The sequence below is a fragment of the Misgurnus anguillicaudatus genome, chromosome 25 (assembly GCF_027580225.2).
Source record: "Misgurnus anguillicaudatus chromosome 25, ASM2758022v2, whole genome shotgun sequence".
Taxonomy (NCBI): domain Eukaryota; kingdom Metazoa; phylum Chordata; class Actinopteri; order Cypriniformes; family Cobitidae; genus Misgurnus; species Misgurnus anguillicaudatus.
The window spans coordinates 6,295,989-6,315,057 of record NC_073361.2 but is presented as its reverse complement, the minus strand read 5'-3'; the positions used below and the strand labels follow the sequence as shown (position 1 = coordinate 6,315,057).

The 19,069-nt window shown below is 38.6% G+C and overlaps 1 protein-coding gene across 10 annotated transcripts in view; it reads left to right on the top strand.

Moving 5' to 3' along the window:
- The window catches only part of LOC129425527 (NXPE family member 3-like), a 133,826-nt gene that overhangs the window by 99,980 nt on the left and 14,777 nt on the right, over positions 1-19,069 (top strand). For 8 of the 10 annotated variants that reach the window (XM_055181525.2, XM_073863975.1, XM_055181524.2 and 5 more), the window contains 3 exons: positions 3,549-3,664; positions 8,204-8,256; positions 13,581-13,952. In XM_055181525.2, the coding sequence (XP_055037500.2) occupies positions 3,634-3,664; positions 8,204-8,256; positions 13,581-13,952 (456 nt within the window). In that variant the 5' untranslated portion in view covers positions 3,549-3,633. Of the gene's footprint in view, positions 1-3,548; positions 3,665-8,203; positions 8,257-9,276; positions 13,127-13,580; positions 13,953-19,069 lie in introns of those variants that run through there. The other 2 variants (XM_055181528.2, XM_055181530.2) reach the window with 2 other exon arrangements.

Sequence of the window (19,069 nt, the reverse complement as noted above, 5' to 3'; positions counted from 1 at the left end):
CTGAAGGCTAGTAAGGCCATCCCAATTCGTGTTTAAAATGTGACTTCAGAATGTGGCCTTCTTTTTCCGGGATGCGAAGGATTGAACGAATGGACCCTACGCACCCGAGGCTGTCCCAAGATTCATTGCACACACCTGTAATTGCTGAAAATACAGTAACTGCTGGATATTTAAAAATAAACATTTAAAACCTTGTTAAATAAAAGTGTATTTAACAGATAAAAGTTTCTTGTGCCTGTTTTAGTGTTAAAAGTTATGTTTTGTATTAATATTATTCTGTGTTTGTTGCGTATATTTCTATGGTTTATTATTTTAATTTACTGTTGGTTAGTTTAATCTACACCAAAGTGTTGTAAGGGGGAAAACATCCGTTTAGCCCAAATGGCGGAAACCAAACAGCTTGGTGAAGGATTATTAGGTGTTCTGTCTGTTAGAGAATACCTCGTTATTAATTGCAGTGTCAACAATTAAATGAGAAACACGGAATAAAGTCAAACATTAACTATTTATTAGCCAGGTAGGTAGATCATAATTCAAAAGCCAATTCACAGTTCAACTCATATACACTCTAAAAAATAGTCCAATAGTTAACCACTGTCACGACTGGGTAGGAGAGACAGGACTCAAACGCAAGGTTCCAAATAAATAACATTTAATAATTAAAAACCCGAGGGCTGACAAGGTGAATACAGAAACTCAGGAACATGAACACAGGAAACAGACAAGGGAGCAATGACAATAATCCGGCCCTGAGTGTGACACAAACACTGGTATAAATACACAAAGACTAATGACACACAGGTGGAATGAATGATGTGATAATTAACAAGTGTCCAGGTGATGAAAATATAGAACAGACACAAAACATGACACGGATCACCGTGACAACCAGTCCTGGGTTAAAAACCACCTAACATTTTTTAGAGTGTATAAAACATAAATCCATAAACATTTGTAATCAAAAGAAAGCATACCTGGCAAAAATGACAATACACAAACAGTGTAGGAGATCTGACTACAGATTCCTCAAATAAAATAAAATACATAATGCTGTTTATAAAGAGAAAGCATAATGAGGTTAATTTCTAAATATATAAAATCCCCCTGAACCCTTTGCAAACTTCTCTTAAAAATCCAGAGAGAACAAAGCATTGTAATGATGATAGGAATTTGGTGGTGATTGGACCTGTGGACCCAGTGGGCACCACCTCATTGAGTGATTGGTTTACATGTCCAAGGTGGAAGATGTCTCTTAACATTGAGTGAAGTTTTCTTAATATATTGTTACATTTTAACATTGAATTCTTTTGTTATATGAGTGAGACCAATACCACATGCACTGAGACATTTCAAATGATATCAAACAAGACCAGTTTCAGATTCTCTGTGCATGTAAAATGTTACATTTCATACACAGTTTATATGTGAGATTTAAGGTGTTCTAGGCTTAAACAATGAGGAGAGGGGGAGACGAGAAAAAGATCCAATCTTGGTGAAGTGTGACTCTTTTGTCTCTGCACAGTTTGGTAGATGTGAACTCTTTGAGAAGGATTTCAGATGTTGAATTCAACAAGACTGAAATATTTAAAATTTATATTTCATATTTTAAATTATATTTATTATTTTCTGGTTTAATATTTATTTTATTAAGTCAGAAATGTCTCTGGTGTGTCCCACTGACAGGTGCGTGGATGTTTTCAAAAAGTGTTTTCAATTCTGGCAGTTGCTAGGAATTGTGAGGACTCTGCCATAATCTTGTCGGTAATTATATCTAGTTTTGTATGGCAGGGTCCTAACAGTAAATGTCTCGTGTGGGAGAACGTGGTTTTGGTATTGTCATATCAGACCACGCTTTTCTCGTGTCTTGTGACTTTTCCCCGCTCCCTTGTATTCTCTTGTCATTGTGACTTTATCCCCGCTCCCTTGCATTTTCAAGTCTTTGTTTTTATGTCTTGTTTAGTCTAGTGTTCTGTTTTCATGTGTATATATATATTTATATATATTTATTTATATATAAATATATTTAGGGTTTTGTCTTGTTTGTATTGTGGTTGTCTTGTGTTTGTATGTGTGTTACAGGTTCACGTGTGCTTCCTCACAGGTGTTCCTGCTCTGTGTGATTGCCTCCTCATGTCTTCCTCACCTGTTGCTTGTTATCCCGTCATCATGTCTGTGTATTTAATCCCTGTGTGTTTAGTGTGTCTTTGCAAGTTCGTTTGTCAAATTTGTCAAGATTGTCAAACATGTCAAACATTGTCAAAGTTTGTCTATATACTCGTCTGTCACGGCGTATGTTCTCGCCATTTCTAGCTATGCTAGTTTCTAGTCTTGTTTTGTGTCTGATTCTAGTTTGTGGATTTATTTTCCCTACCCCAGTCTGAGCTCACTGCTACCTGAGAGTTTTCCTGTGGACTCTGATTACTCGACGGCTCTCTGGACTGTTTCTCTGCTGCCTGTTACGGACTGTCTTCAACCTCTGTTGGATTTATAGACTGGTCTATCACTTTACGGCGGAGACTCATCGCGGCATTGTCGCTGTCCCCTGGAGAGGTCCTTCATCACTGGAGCTGTCCAGCTTCTCTCATCAGTGTCTCTAACGCTCTCTCTCTCTCCCTCTGCCCGCCGCAGGATTTATCCCTGTCCCAGTGGCTTCCGTGACGCGGCGCTCACGGGAGCGGTCTACGTACCCTACCCCGTATCGGGGTCTCCATACTTCCTCCCACCGTTCGTTGTCTGGCCGGAGCCCGAGCGTGTGTGGTTCATCGTTCCGGTGCCTGTGTGTGTTCCCCGTCTCAGCCGTCTGCCCTGGTGTGGCTTTATGCCCAGACGTGCCATTGTCTGTTTGCTGTCATTATTGTTTAAATAAAACCTTCTCTTAACTGCATTGGCATCCTCTGTGTTTTGTGCCTGACAGGAATAGCTAAGACAATTAAAAAGTGTGCCATATTTTAGGTAACAATACCATAATAACAGATCATCTAAAGTTTGATTTGGTGACTTACACACCCAACTCAGAAATTGAGAAACGACATATGAAAAAAAAAATGCTTTTATACATAACATTTCTTTGTCGAGTATCTTAACAAATACACATCAAAACTTTTCTCAAATACCTGTGTATGTTTGTGGTTTGACTAGTTTTATACTGCATTGTAATGGTGGGCAGCCTATATTTTACATGTATCTGTGTATTATGTTTCATGAATTACCACTTGTACACTCTTAAAAAAAAATAAGGTGCTTACAGGATCTTTACAGCAATGACATAAAATAATCATATTTGGTTCCTCAAAGAACCATTCAATTCCAGGTTCCTTAAAGAACAATTTCTTTCTTACCTTTTTATCATTTGAAGAACCATGTTTTTAACTCAAAAAACCTTTTGTAAAACAGAAATGTTTTTTGGAATGTTAATGATACTTTATAGAGTTTATAGGTTTTTATGGCATCGTGAAGCACATTTGTGTTTATCAGCCTAGAATTAATGCATAGGATGTTCTATGCTAAAATTTTTAATTAAACTTTCTGCCCTTCCCCCTGTATCCTAGGCTTGTTCTTGGTCCTCCATGTGCCTTCCAATGTATACAATCCTAAAATAACCTCTGGTATGACTGGCAAAGGAACAGAATTAACATGAAGGTTCTACCATCAACCATTTCCTCAGGTAAAAAGAAAGCTAACTATTATTAGAGTATAAATCAATATGGTTTACAACAATAGTATTCATTGTTTAGTTAAGACCAAATCACACCACCAGCGACTTCTTTATATGTCATTGGTTTCAGCTGTCGCATTTATTGTGTCAAGCCACCCCTGATCAACAGACTTTCTGTGTGTGTGTGTGTGTGTGTGTGTGTGTGTGTGTGCGTGTGTGTGCGTGCATGTGTGTGTGACAAATAAAAGAAAAAAAATTGCATTTCCCAATCATTTCAATTGGGGTCATTTTTATCCTGAAAGGGACTAATTAAGTAACATTTTTACACCTCTTTAGAATGACCAAATGAAGCCCTTTTTTTATATGAATCTTGACAGATAATCTGGAAAGTCACAAAATCTTATGCCACTAAGATGAAGGGAACCATGTTTTTAAACTAAAGAATAGTGGCTTGGGGGTTAGGATTGACCCTAAGGGTCTTATTAGGTTTAAGGTCACGGTGTCACGCACTGTACATTCTGCAGCTTTCATGTCTTTCATAACATTACATAAAACAATAATATAGCATTGTTCCTTTCGAAAAGTTTTTTTTCATTGCCTATATATGAAAACTTCTTAAGAACAACTTTCTCTAACTCAACTTTGTACATTTATCCAGAGCCTGAACTTGATGAGGGATGCTGTGCGCTGTGTTGTTGTAAGGGTTTCGTCTTGTCTTCTGTTTGTTTTGTTGTCAGGTTTTTTATTTCTGTAACATCGAGCTGCTTACACAAAGCAAGAGAGAGATGAATCCATATGCAAGGAGGTTTATTTGGAAAATCCCAAAAGGGCAGGCAAACAAATCCAAATAGGGCAATCCAAAAATGTATTCCAATAAACAGGCAACAGGTCAAAATCTAGAACATCAAAACAGAAACAATGAACAAGAGACAGGAAACAAGATACAATAACCATGAACGCTTGGTAAGGCAAGTGTTACTCTGACAATACTTCGCAGTGATATGTTGAGTAGGAAGTGGCTTTATACAGATCAACCGGAAATGGAACGTGAAGCGTGACATGACCAGATTACAAAATAAAAGACTGAAAACAGAACAGGATTTAAAAATAAAAGACCTGACAACAAAACAAACAGAACACAAGACAAAACCCTTTCAGTTGTCAAGTCCTCTTCTTTTTTGCGGACTTAAGATTTGGGCTACTTTTAAAGAGCACCTATTTCGTTGCTGATATAATACAATGTTTTCACGTGGTTTAAAAAAAACATAATTTTTTACACACAGTACATTTTTGTAGATCCAGATTTACCTGTCTTCAACAAAATCTCTGATTTGTTACAAAGCACATCGATCAAAAAGAGCTGTGTCAATCTCTCTGTGATTAATCAAGAGAGCTCGCAAATCTGCCTGTTCGAGAGGCTTTCAGGAATGTGGATAGATCCCATGATGGAACAGTGTGCGGTCGCGGCGGGTTGAGTCTGCACGTGCCTTTGAGGAATTTAATGACAAGATCATGCTTTCCAACAGATTGACCTGCTATAGGAGCGTGTTTCACTGCAATCGCTGATACGTAGACTTTAAGCGTTGAGGGTGCCCGACCGTTGTCCATTAACTGCAGAAAGGAGAAAATGTGTTCCACGCCACAGTTCTCCGGGTTAAAGCTTTTCACTGTGCACCAGTCAGAGAAAACAGATCATTTATGAGCATAAAGGCGCCTAGTAGATGGGGCCCTAGCTTCTGTTAAAGTGTTTAGCACTTGTCCTGAAAGGCATGATGGCTGCCATTCAGAGACCATACATGTAGGTTCCATAACTCCGGCTGTGGATTCCATATCGTACCTCTCCCTTGAGAGAGGTCTTTCCTCAGCGTGCGCCACAGGTAACTTCCGCTTTTTCTCCGAGTTTACTGGTATTTGATACATGTGAATGATGTCTTACTGGTAAAAAGACAGAACGTCACTGCATGTGTGAACAGCACGTTTTTGTATTTACTGGTAAATGCATTCTGGTAAATTCATGGTAATAACAACAAGTATCTCCTCAGCCTCACGGCCGCCTTCCGCAATGTTTGTTTTCACTCCGCACGTGAACAGTGAATTGGGCGTGCACAAACCTCATCAACTAGATTTATCGTTGTTATCGTGAGGCGAGATATTTTCATCGCGAGTATAGTTTTTTGGTGGTATATCGCAAACGATAAGATATCCCCCATCCCTAGCTGCGACATGATCTCATAGTGGAAATTTGGCTTGGAATGAGATCCCTGCAAGTCGCTGGCGGTGTGACTGGAATCATTGGCAGTGAATCAAGTAACGCAATTACAATTACTGAAATTTAAATTAGTTCGTTACTCGCTTTACTCTATTTTGTAAAAAATAGACAAGACATATCTGACATAGCAGGACCGTAGTTGGCGGCGCAATGATTCATTACACTTCATCATAGCTGACAGTGCATATAGAATAAATATGAAAAATCTAAATGGGACAACATACCTTTGTTTAAAAATTGTGCGCATAGTCATAATCCAACCGGTCTCATGTTTGTAAATTATCTTCACCAAGCAATCGCAGTATGACATCAACCTGCATTTGTAATCCACAAAGGTAATAAATCTAAGAAATTTTCATATATTCTTAGATGTTTACATAGGCGCTCAGAATTTCGCGAAGAGAACTGAAATGAGACGGTCTAAACTTCGGAGGACCCATTATTTGCCTCATCTGCAGCACAAGCATCGTGCCTGTCAGCAAGACACAGCGGAGACGTTTGTAACTTATTTAAATAAATATGAAATCAGAAAAATTATAATGTATTTTAGAAAATATGACATGTTGACATAATTGTCTCCAAATTTTTAAAGAGACACTACACAATTTAAACAAATTATATATTTTTGTAAACATGCAGAATATTTGTCTAAATGGTCTAAATGATATACATAAATAAACTAAGTTTACATATTAAGATAATTTCTAACAAAAATATTCAAAGGTTGAATCTAAAGCAAAATAGGCTCCTACAGTATGTGATATATTAGATTCTTACTTGTAAAATAGCCCATCCATATTATTTTACTGCTTGACTGTTCAGTACTGTTCATATTTACATTTAAAAAGCAGACATAAAAGTAACTTAAAAGTTACTTTTCTAAGTAACTAATTACTTTTGATATACAGTAACTGGTAGAGTAATTCAGTTACTTTTAAAAGAAGTAACTAGTAACTGTAACTAATTACTAATTTTCAGTAACTTGCCCAACACTGATAATTAGACACAGATTATCTACACTTGAAAATATCCCCTCACTTATATCTTTATCGAAAGTATTAATGCAGGGGTCTTCAACTACTTTTCTTCGGGGGCCAGATTTTAAAATTGTAAATATGACGCGGGCCAAACTTTTACCCCTATTTTTACTTTTGATATATTTTTTACTTTTACCATATATGTGTGTGTGTTGTTGTCATTTTTGTTACTTTTGTTGTAGTATATTTAAAAAAAAAAAACATTAAAAACATGCATTTTCAAAAAAAATGAAATTAAAAGCCTTTTAATTAATGAAAACTCATATTTTCTTTATTACTATTTAAAAACAATTGCAGTTTAACATGTAAGAGCCAAATGTTAATAGTAAAAGTGTAAAAGATCAACCCTCCTAAACATATTTTGTTTATAACTGTTTAACTTTCATTAATTGTTACATGTCAAGTATTCACAACATATAGCCAGTCTTCTCCTAATGACTAAAATTGCACTACATGTTTTCTTTTTTAATATTTTATAGATATATAGGCTAAACAGCCTTTCCATTGTACATTACATACAGATATAACTGTCGGGATTTCGCCCCCTATGGTAAAGTAAAACAAAAAATAATTAATAATTTTATCTTTGCACACAGTTTGGATTGTAACACACTGAAATACATCACTTCCGGTCGCCGCGTCACATGCGGTGTAGTCGCATAAGTTTATTTTCTTGAATGCATCCAAAGCTCGAATTGGATCAGATAATTACGCACCCGCAGATGGTTTGCACCCCACACAGCCCCTTTCTGTGTTGTCTTGTACAGTGTAAAGGTAAAAGTAACCACGCTGAATTTAAATCAGACTATGGTCGTTTCTCAAAAAGGCTGCAGCCTCCGGAGGTCGCATTTCCAGGCTGCATACGTCATTAAGTCTAATTTCAGAATTTTAACAATTATAAAGTTGACTATTATTCTTAGTTAATCATAAATTGTTGTAATATGCTTATGATTTGTGAATGTAATGCTCAGTTAACTTAAACTTGATGACGAATGCAGTGTGCATATGCGACCTCCGGAGGCAGCAGCCTTCCGATTGAGAAACGGCCAAAGGTTACCGGCGGGCCGGATAAAGATGATTGGCGGGCCGCACTTGGCCCGCGGGCCGCCAGTTGACTAGCCCTGTATTAATGTATCTGCCTCACTATTGTCATGTTAATTTATCAACAACATTTGTAGCAATTGAATCAAGTAGAAATATACTTAGTCAATACTGCATATTTTCACACTGTAAATTTCGTAGTTCACAGGTTCAAATTGCTGGCAGTTTGTCTAGTGCTGATTTTTCTGTGGATGGTAAGTTCATTTAATGCTTTAAATATTTGTTATCTTGAATTATATTGTGATTAGTTGACTTCAATATAAGGGGTGGGGAAAATCGATTCTTCAATTAATCACGATGTGGACGATTTTGGATCAATTCACAAATGTCAGAAATAAATTCTTCAAATTTAATTTACAAAACAATAATGTGACATTACCAGAACCAAATGTTGGAACTCTACTGAGGGAGCAGTGATGCACATAAACAGCTTGAGAGCGAACACCACACATGCACCTACAGTGGAGCTTGCACAAGCAGTAGAGATAAAAACAAATACATCTAGACTAGCCCTGTCTCACTAATTCTAAACTGCAAGATAAACAAAATACACTCTATGTTGCCAGATTGGGTGGTTTTGAATTTAATTGTGCAAGTAAAAAGTGGCTTGGGCTGGTGTGCAAAATTTGGGTGGTTTTGGGATCAGATGGGCGGGTTTGACGTGTGCATGTATTCCATCTTGACGTTACTAAACACACAGCCACTGCAGGTGTCTTTGTTGGTGACACGCCGATGATGAGCCCATGTTTAGCCAATCACAAGTGATGCCAGCCAGCTCTCAGTGTCAGCGGAAAATCAAAATGTCAAAATCAAGATGTCAAAATCGATTCTGAATCGATTCATGAGGGTACAAACAATTCCCACCCTTATTGAATATTGATTAGAAATATACAAGTGAATTAAATAAAAGCAAACTTGTCACATTTGTAACAAATTATTATGTTGAAGGGGTCATGTGATGGGGGTGTTGGCATTGCCACTTTGTGGGTTTGAGCAAAAATGTGTCGTTTTGGGTGTGTTTTTTAAAATGCAAATGAGCGCATGAAGTGCAAACACTGATCACAATGATGGTGGTTTGTTGTAATTGAAACTCTATTGTGCTGTCAAGTCCAAAAATGTGTCGTTTTGGGTGTGTTTTTTAAAATGCAAATGAGCGGATAAAGTGCAAACACTTATCACAATGATGGTGGTTTGTTGTAATTGAAACTCAATTGTGCTGTCAAGTCCTTCTTTTCTCTCTCTTTCTCTCTGCATTAAACGGCAGTGCAGTGGTTGGAGAGTTCAGATTAAGGAGGTGGTATTATTCTAATAAGATATCCTTATGACATTATAATGAAAGCCAAATTTCAATGACCTATTTTTGCTCACACCTGCAGGGTGGCAATGCTGGCATTTTCATCATATGACCCCTTTAATGCTATATTTTCTTGCCAATGTCACCTTTGGCTTGGTCACAGCATGTTTGCTGAAATTTGGATTAGGATTACGATTAATAAGGTCACTTATTACGCTTTCATTTGATTTCATTTGTGTTGTCACGGTTAAACGCCTAAACCGAAGTGAACTTCTGGGGCCTCGTTTATAAAGCGTGCATAAGCACAAAATAGGGCTGAAAACGTGTACAACACTTCCCATGCAAAGGTTGTGACCTATAAAAAAAACTTGACTGGAAAATGTGCGCATGCACAGGACTGCATGTAGTCACGATGGGGCAAGTTATTAATTTATTAGCAGTGCAGCATGTAATTGCCAAACAAAATGCTGTGCACAGAAAAATGAATGCAGTATTTTTAATGCAGGCACTAGCAGCAAGGACATTAAGACAATGTCGAGCCCCATTTATAGTAAAGACCAGTGTTGCCAACTATTTTCAATGGAAAGTAGCTAAAGCTTGCTTGGAAAGTCGCTAAATGTCGCTAGATTACGTCACTGCGTCATTAGCATAACAGTGACGTCATCACGTCGTATTTGCATTCTTACTACATTGGCTTTTTCAATTTTCTCTTTCTCTATGAACGGTCACAAATGTAATTTTAATACACATGAATGAATAAAAATGTTTTCTCGTTCATTTATCTGCTTCTGTTCTCATGAAACAATCTTCATGTTTAGCCTATATGTCCAAATAGTCCCGTTTTAAAACATATGAAGATAAACTGATAAATTATGGGAAACGTTATTGCAGGTAATATAGCTCATTAACGCGTCAACTCCGTTCACTTTGTCTGAAGGTGCTGCTGCTCAGCTCACTCAAATACATTTAGTTTTGTACAGTGATTTATTTTATTGAAAGACCATTTATTTACATCCCACCATAAATGCAAACCATCGGGCTTCCCGCACGCACGATTATGCCGTCTGGATGCGGAGAGATGAACAACATCTCCTGCCCTGACTGCAGCTGGGAGAGACTCTGCTGCTCTGCTGCGTGAGGACTAGGCCGCCTGTGAGTGCTTTGGGATGGGGGTGGAGCCCAGAGAAGCAGCGGTAGCTGCTCGTTGAGAAGAGTGAATGATACGTGCTTTCAAGTCAAAAAGTCTCCAACAACGCCATAAAAACTCGCTAGATTTGTCGCTAGTCGCTTTTTTGAAAATAAGTCGCTAAATCTAGCGACAAAGTCGCCAAGTTGGCAACACTGGTAAAGACAACGTCACGGAAACAGTTAGATGGTCAGTCCCGCACTTTAAGATGCACATTATTGTGAAAAATAAATCCAGCAGTGTTATTTGTGCTTGAGTGATGATAATTTTATACAGGCAATTTCATCTTCTTGTAAAATCCAATCTTAAATCAAAAATCATTTTAAACATTTAACCAGCGCTGTCTAACCGTTCACAATAAATCTAAATACGCTTAATAATGACAAAGAAACATACCATACACTGAAACTGGTTTTACAATTGACAAAAAGATTGTATTTAAAACTGTTGTATACTCACATTCATGCAATGACGCACAGAAAAACACATATATCTGTATGAATGCTGCTGTTCACAGCGCACATCTAGCCACACTATGCAATAATGATGATAAACAGATGTGCTAATATTCGTCTTTCCAACAATTTGGCCAAACATAAAATATAAATATATAACAATAAGACAGTATTGTCTATGACTCGACAAAAAATGCTTGACTGAAAACTTCTACACTCCTCAAATACATGAAACACAGTTTCCTGGTAAAGAAAATGCTGTACATGTTCGTAAAATTAGTTTTGCTACTCTTGCTTTACATACAAGTAGTTATGACAGAGATGCTCCAAAATGTTATAGGCATTTCATTCACTGAAGAGGAGGGGTAGGTTTGAGAGTTTGTGTCGTACATTTTATGCTTTATATTTAAGGCGTGTACTGAATTTTGTCTTTTAATATCACTGTCTTACTCCGCGTAATGCAGTGTCTTTATAATGTTTTACTATTGACTATTAACTGTTTTCTGTGCCCCTACTCCAACCCTGCCTCACTGAATTTAGCCCAGTGCCCACTGGCATCCCTTTACTCAGCCCAGTGCCTGCTGGCGTCCTTGTATACAGCCCAGTGCCCACTGGCAAACATGTACACAGTGCCCTCTGATGAATCTGAACACAGCCCAGTGCCTGCTGGTAAACCTGAGCTCAGTCCAGCGCCTCCCGAACAGGATGCGTTTGGGCCGTTCATTCCACCCGAAGCTTCCCCAAGAATTTTCTCTGGGATCGGTGGCATTCAAGAGCAATTGACTGCTTATGGCCTATGGGAAGTCTTTCAGTCTGGTTTTAGGGCTCAGCACAGTACATAGACCGCCCTAGTCAAGGTCGTAAATTGCGGCTGATACAGGCCATGTCAGCATTTTATTACTACTGGACCTCACAGCTGCTTTCGACACGGTCTGTCACAACACACTGCTCATCCGGTTGAAAACACTTTTGAGTATCACTGGCATTCCACTCTCCTGGTTAAGATCATATCTCACAGGCAGGGAACAGTTTCCCCCAGTTCCCCCAGTTCACCCCTATCACATGGTGTTCCCCAGGGTTCTGTCCTAGGTCCCCTGCATTTTGTCATCTACATCCTACCCCTTGGTCATATTCTACGTCAATATGGTTTAAATTTCCACTGCTATGCTGACGACACACAAATCTATATTCATACTAAGTCCTCTAACATGCCCCCCAAATCTGGTCTCTTGTCTCGATGCCCTGTCTAAGAGATTAGACCGGTTACAATACATACAAAATTCCGCTGCAAGAGTTCTTACCCATACCAGGCCCTGGCAACATGTCACTCCCATCCTCCATCATTTACACTGGCTCCCTGTACAATACCATATTCAATTTGAAATCATCCTTCTTGTTTTCAAAGCCCAAAATAATCTTGCACCCTGCTATCTTTCAAACCTCTTGACCCCTTACCAACCAACACGTACCCTACGCTCTGCTGATGCCCACCTCCTATCCACTTCTACTGCCCACCTCCGTTCCATGGGTGACAGGGCTTTTAGTGTGGCTGGTCCCAAACTCTGGAACTCCTTCCCACTTACATTATGGCAAAGCACTTCATTGTCCACATTTAAATCCATGTTAAAAACTAATCTTTTCACTCTTGCTTTTTCTACATACTTATAGTTGCACCACTTCTTTCCTAATTTTTCCTCCAATTCACACTTTCATTTCTCTATTTTATTTTTATTTCATTGCCAAGGTTTTCTCCTTTTGTATGTATTGCTTATGTTACTAAGTGTATAGTGTACATGAACTGGTCTTGTATTCTGCTTTCTTTGTTGAATCTATCACTTATGTTATTGTCATTTTATCTGCTTTTATATGTTCTCATTTTGTTTTTATGTCTAAACTATTTTATCTTACTGTTCAGTGTCTTTGGGTGACTTGAAAGGTGCTTTAAATAAAATGTATTATTATTATTATTATTCTGCCCTGCCGGCATCACCGAGGCATCCTGCCCTGCCAGCACCACCGTGGCGTCATGCCCTACCATGACCACCTGAACTGTCCGCACCTCCATGGCTACCTGTACTGCCCGTACCTCCCAGTGGTTACCGGTGAGGGCTGAACCGTCCTGATACCAGGTTCCTGTCCTTTCCTGTCTTTCTAGCCTCCAGGATAAGGGGTAGTACTCTATTCCTGTTTTAGGTGTGAGGACAGGGAGGGGGAGTACTGTTACATTCGTGTTTTCCTTGTTTGTTTCTTGTTGTTTCCCCTGTTATTTTATATTGGACTATATTACCCATCATCCTCCACTCTCCATCACGTGATCTGCATTTGTAATCACCTTGTTACCTGACCCCTATCATGTGATATGTATGTAAAACCATTTTCAATGTATTGTGGTCCATTCTTGTATATGCTATGGTTTGTTGTGTTTTCTAGATACTCTGCCTTTAGTTTGTTTAATAAAGTTTATGTTTATTGTTATACTGATATATACATATTTGCTTAACAGCAGTATTATTACAATCATACAGACAACAATTTTACAGTTAGTACTGCTAATATTTGACTGGTGTTGTGAACTTCTTTCAGGTTGTATGTAAGTTTCTGGATTATGGTCAGGGGAATCAAATCCAGCTTCCCATGCCCAGACCCCATTTACAGACAAAACACATAAAAACAAATGCATCATACACAATTTCAGTGCTTGACATGGGAATAAGTAAGGAGGAGTGGGATAGACTACAGAAGGCTCTTGACTGGCCAAGTCCAGATCAAGAAATCACACAGCTGGAGCAGAGCACAAGTCCAGTTAAAACAACATTCACTATTGTGGGACTCAAGGAGACTTACAAAGTGGGAGAAAAGATCCATATTATTATTACAGCCAGAGATCACAACAACAACTTGAAATTATATGGAGGTGATTTTTTTCAAGCAAAGCTCTTCAATTTAAACTTAAAGGTATGTATCTGAGTACACTTCAATTACTTACATTTATTAAATGTGCTGTATTATTGAATGTCAAACTAGTATATCTTATGTGTTGTTACAGTATATTGTGTTTTGTTATTTTTACACTCTCATGTTGTTGATGTTTTAAAAGTGTTTAATTTTAATATGTAAGCTATCACTAACAAGGGCTTTTCACACCTGAAATTGTTAACCCTGGGTTATTCTTAACCCAGGGTTAACGGAATCCTGGGTTATTTTTTTCATGTTTCACACTGTTCAAACTTAACCAGGGGTTAAGAGATAACCCTGGGTATTCATAATTTGACGTTTCACACTGTGCATTCCTAAACCCTGGGTCAGGAGTCTCCAACCCAGTTTCAACACACCTGTCTGTAATTATCAAGCTTTGATTAGCTACTTCAGCTGTGTTTAATTAGGGTCATAACATTCTAACCCTGCTTCGTTTCACACTGCATGCGTTTGGCACCACAATGCGGGGTTAACACCACAAATGCGGTGCTTACCCTGCTCCAGAGCAGGGTTTCATAACCCTGGGTAAAAAGCGGTGCTAACACCGCTTTCAAATTACAGGTGTGAAACGCTCCTTAACCCAGGGTTAAAAGCGGGGTTTAGAATGAAGATAACCCAGGGTTAAGCGCAGTGTGATAAATATATACAGTGCTCAGCATAAATGAGTACACCCCGACTGATTTCTCAAGAAAACATCCATCTTGCTTTAAAGTTTATACGTTAAATGGAATCCTGTATAGGGGTGTTACAATAAATCGCAATACACACCAATAATACATGTCCGATATCAATTCAGAATCGCAAAAACGCTCTTTGATCAGTAGGAAGTCCTTATCAATTTAAAATCACTGTGAGTTTGAGTCGTTTAAAACATGCATTTACAAAAGCAAAAATAATCATTATACATATTTGTTATTATCACAAAAATACCTGAAAAGATTTGAAGAACAGCGATATATACATTATACATTTCCTGTAAAGCTGCTTACACAACGATTTTGAGCATGCAAGTGTTTGTCGGACGTTGCTGCGTAGAGTGGGCAAGAAGTGATTCATCAATATAATCTTTGGCTTCATCCATTTGTGCTTTTTAGTAGAGAGAAAGGTCATGCAGAGGGAAAAGTTATATATGGATGTAAATGTGTAACCAAAAATCCTGCTTTTCCAAATGTTTTTACTTGTAACTTTTTCATTTCATCAGATATTTGCATGAAATTTTAACAAATGGTAGAATTTTGTTCTTTCAAATGAAATCATGAACATTTACTGTTTTAGTTTGAATGGGCCATTTAGTTGGAATTAGTTTGTTATATTCAGACTCAGACCCATGGTTTTTAGAACGATAGGTTGCAATGAAATTTCGTCAGTACCAAGATAAAAGATATTTTGTCAACCCTACTTTTTAGTTGTGTTAACGGAAGCACACCGACCAGTTTAAAGTATTTAGTAACAAATACTACAACCATGCAGTGAGAAGTGGATAGTGCATGACACGCATTTTAAAGTAACAAGCCAGTTGAAACAAATGTATCGCCCCAGAAATTCGATGTGCGTGCTCGCGATGTTAGCATTGCTACTGTCTGACTCATTCCAATGCGCATCAATGGACGTTCAAATTAGAAAAGGTTTGCTAATCAGCTTGAGACGTCCAGGTCATCATCTAAATTTAACACCCCATCAAGTGCGTTTTGTGATTAAAGAAATGAAAAAATGCAAGTTCACCATGCATGCAAGTTAACCACAGTTGACTAAATAATTAGCAAGTCAAGTGGGTTTAGTGTTTCATGAAAAATGCATGTTAAATAGCTCCAATAGAAAAAAAATACATTGCATTAGGGACCGTTCTGTATTTATGGAAGGGGCCAACAGAGGAAAATATGGGAGGGTCATGTCTTTTTTTCTTTGTTGAGGGAAGGGGCATCCGACTTTTTTTTAGTCTATGGGGAGGGTCACTCAACTTTTTCACGAAAACATCAACATTTCAAAGTGGCTTGTTGAGTGCATATTTTATGATGTTTAATTAACAAAGTTCGGGAGGAACACGTTCAAATAATCAACCTAATCACCTCAACTATGACCAGCTGTTGACAATCAGCAATCAGCTATCCACCTGATCGGCATCAACAGAAACCTATATAGACTGGAAACCAACTCACCCTCATTCCTCGATAGTTTCAGCATCCCTCCACCTCCCCTTCTCCGCACGATTGCATAGTCTACTTACTAACCAGAACAGGGGGGATTGTTCTGGGTTCGGGCCTAAGGCTGAGCCCGGAACCCTCTCCCCACCAGGAAGCGCTCCGGGCTCAGTCCATTAACGAGCTCGGAGCCCTCTCCTCGGACAGCACGCCAAATACGCATATTAATAACTCTGTCCTGAATTATTTGTAAGTGTGAACTCGTGAACTATGTAGCTCTGCGTAGCTCCCTTAGTCCCCCCTCCATCGTAAGCAAATGGGTCTGACCCAACAAAAATCGCACCATCCCCAACCCATGATGCACAATGATAATATTATTAAACTCTGAATAGAATTACAGTGAAAAATCTTTTAAATACATGCAAAATAAATACTCCATATGTCAGATTACCCACGTATAACAAATGAGCTGGTAAAATGTCGCTCTAGAAAAAGTTTTGAGAAAACTATTGGAAATATAGCGAATAGTTAATGTGTGTAGGCAACTCTTCAAATATGTTTTCGTTCGCGGTGATTTGAAATTGAGAACCAACAACATTTTCAAGGCCTTTGAGAAGGCAGGAGTGGATGCAAGCTCCCAAATTTACGCTCGTCTGAGTAATGGAGTTTTGGATAATGTTCAGCTTCGGCAGCATGGGCGGAGCGTGTGTAAGGCTGGCAACCTTTCCCTGTCACGGACTCCTCGATACGTGATTAAGATCTGAAAGGCAGCTGTTTCTGCTGCTTTTACATAAAAATGCTTACAACTGCTTGAAACTGTTTTCTCTGTTGCAAAATCCAAGCGTCTGTTTCTCAAACAGAAGGCTGCATCACCAAGCCTTGTTTATTTCAGTTAACTGAGGCCTAGTCCACACGGACACGGGTATATTTATAACCGGAGTTTACCCATAAAAAAAAATCCCGTCCACACATGCTTGGTTTAAATTAAATATCCATTCACACGATAAAGCAAAAGCACGCTATCAAGCGCTGTCAAGAGCATGCCACACCAGCAGGCGAGGATATAACCCAAATCGTGTTCCGTTATATAGTGAGATAACTAAGCATCTATCTGTATACATGTTAGAAGCCCTGTTGGCACAGTTATTATTAGCAAGATACGTCCGCCATTGCACAGAATCATCAACAAAGCAGTCGCGGCGCACAATCTTGACGTCAAACACAGTGGATAACGGCGCACACTCTGACGTCGCAAGGCAAAACCCCCGGTTTTACTCTCTACACAACACCACTGTAACCGGGGTTTCTTAAAAAGCTCACCCTGGCCGGGGTTTTCAAATATACTCGGTTTCAGTGCCCTGATACTGCGGTTTCGTGTGGACAAACGGCCGAACCGCGTGAAAAAACTCACGGTTATAAAAATACCCATGTCCGTGTGGACTAGGCCTTAGCATTGCATTTGCAGGTCATATGCATATTACAACAATTTACGATTAATTAAGTATAATAGTGAACTTTATAGTTGATAATAATTTTTGCCTGTACAGCCTGTAAATGCGAGGATGCAGCCCTCCGTTTGAGAAACTGCCAATCAGAAATCCTGGCGTCATCAGCAACAGAGCAGCAGTGGGAATGCTGTGAGCAAGCCCAAAAAATAAGTTAAAATTATTTTTTTATATTCTTTTATAGACAAAGGCTATACAAGTAAAACATTACAGTGTTTTTAAACCTAATTGTGATTACAAAATTAAAAATTAAATCTTATGCATATTTTTATGACACATATCCAGTACACGCTTAAAAAACCGCAGGGTGATGAGCGTAAAGTTAGGTTAATATTAACTCTTGAAGGCAGTCAACATTTACAAACGTGGACATACGCACATATTTCAAGACTAAGACGGATCAGAACAACAACAACGCGTCAAATTCAAGTTTGCAGTCGACATAACAAAAGTATTAAAGTTTAAAGACATCATTAACACATATGATGATCCGGTAGGGCCAAACGCAGAATTTTGCTTCATAAGGTAAGGCAATGGCTATTTATTATTATTGGCTGCCATGCCAAATCACCCATACACTATAGACCCTTTTACAGTTGCTAAACATTGTGACGTATTTGTGTGGGCGGGGCTTAGCTGGAGGCAAAATGAGCCGCAGAGGCAATGTTGACAAGCTTAAGATAGCATGTTTTAGGAGGGATTTATTAAACATGGATGCAGAAGCAGTTTTGGAAGTGTCCGAATATGTACAGTCACTGATTCTGCGGGACCATGACAGGTATTTTTGTAAATTAACTCTTGCGATTTTAACCAGGTTTTAGATATTTCCTAGACAACATATGAATTACTTTCAGGTGGTTTGGGTAATTTTGTCTAGGCTTACTGTCTTATGTAACCTATCGCTGGGCTAACTATGATTAGCAATGTGGATTATTTTAAGAGACTATTCAAACGATGGCATACACATCTATCGCTGTATGTTTGTTTAATATTTAAAGGCAGAGTCCACGATGTTTGAAAGCCAATGTTGATATTTGAAATCACCTAAACAAACACGCCCCTACCCCAATAGTATCTGGACCTTCTGTTCTGATAGACCCGCCCCACACATACGCAACCCGGCAAGGATGTCGGTTAGTAGACACGCTCCTTACTGCTGATTGGCTATAAGTGTGTTTTGGTAGTCGGCCCGTCTCCTTTTCCAAAGCGTTTTTCAAACATCGTGGACTCCGCCTTTAAGCTAAACAATAGCGCGGTTGGTGACTTTTCACCTATAAAACAGAAACTTGCTGATTTGTACTAGATAAAACCAACACACCAGTACATATGCATAGATTATTTTACCTGATATGAAGTGTGCACTGCAAACACGAGCATTATTTATGATCGTCTCCGTCTAGTCTGTACGCCGTATTGCATTCAACCACAATTGTCGTCTTGATTTCTGTGAAGG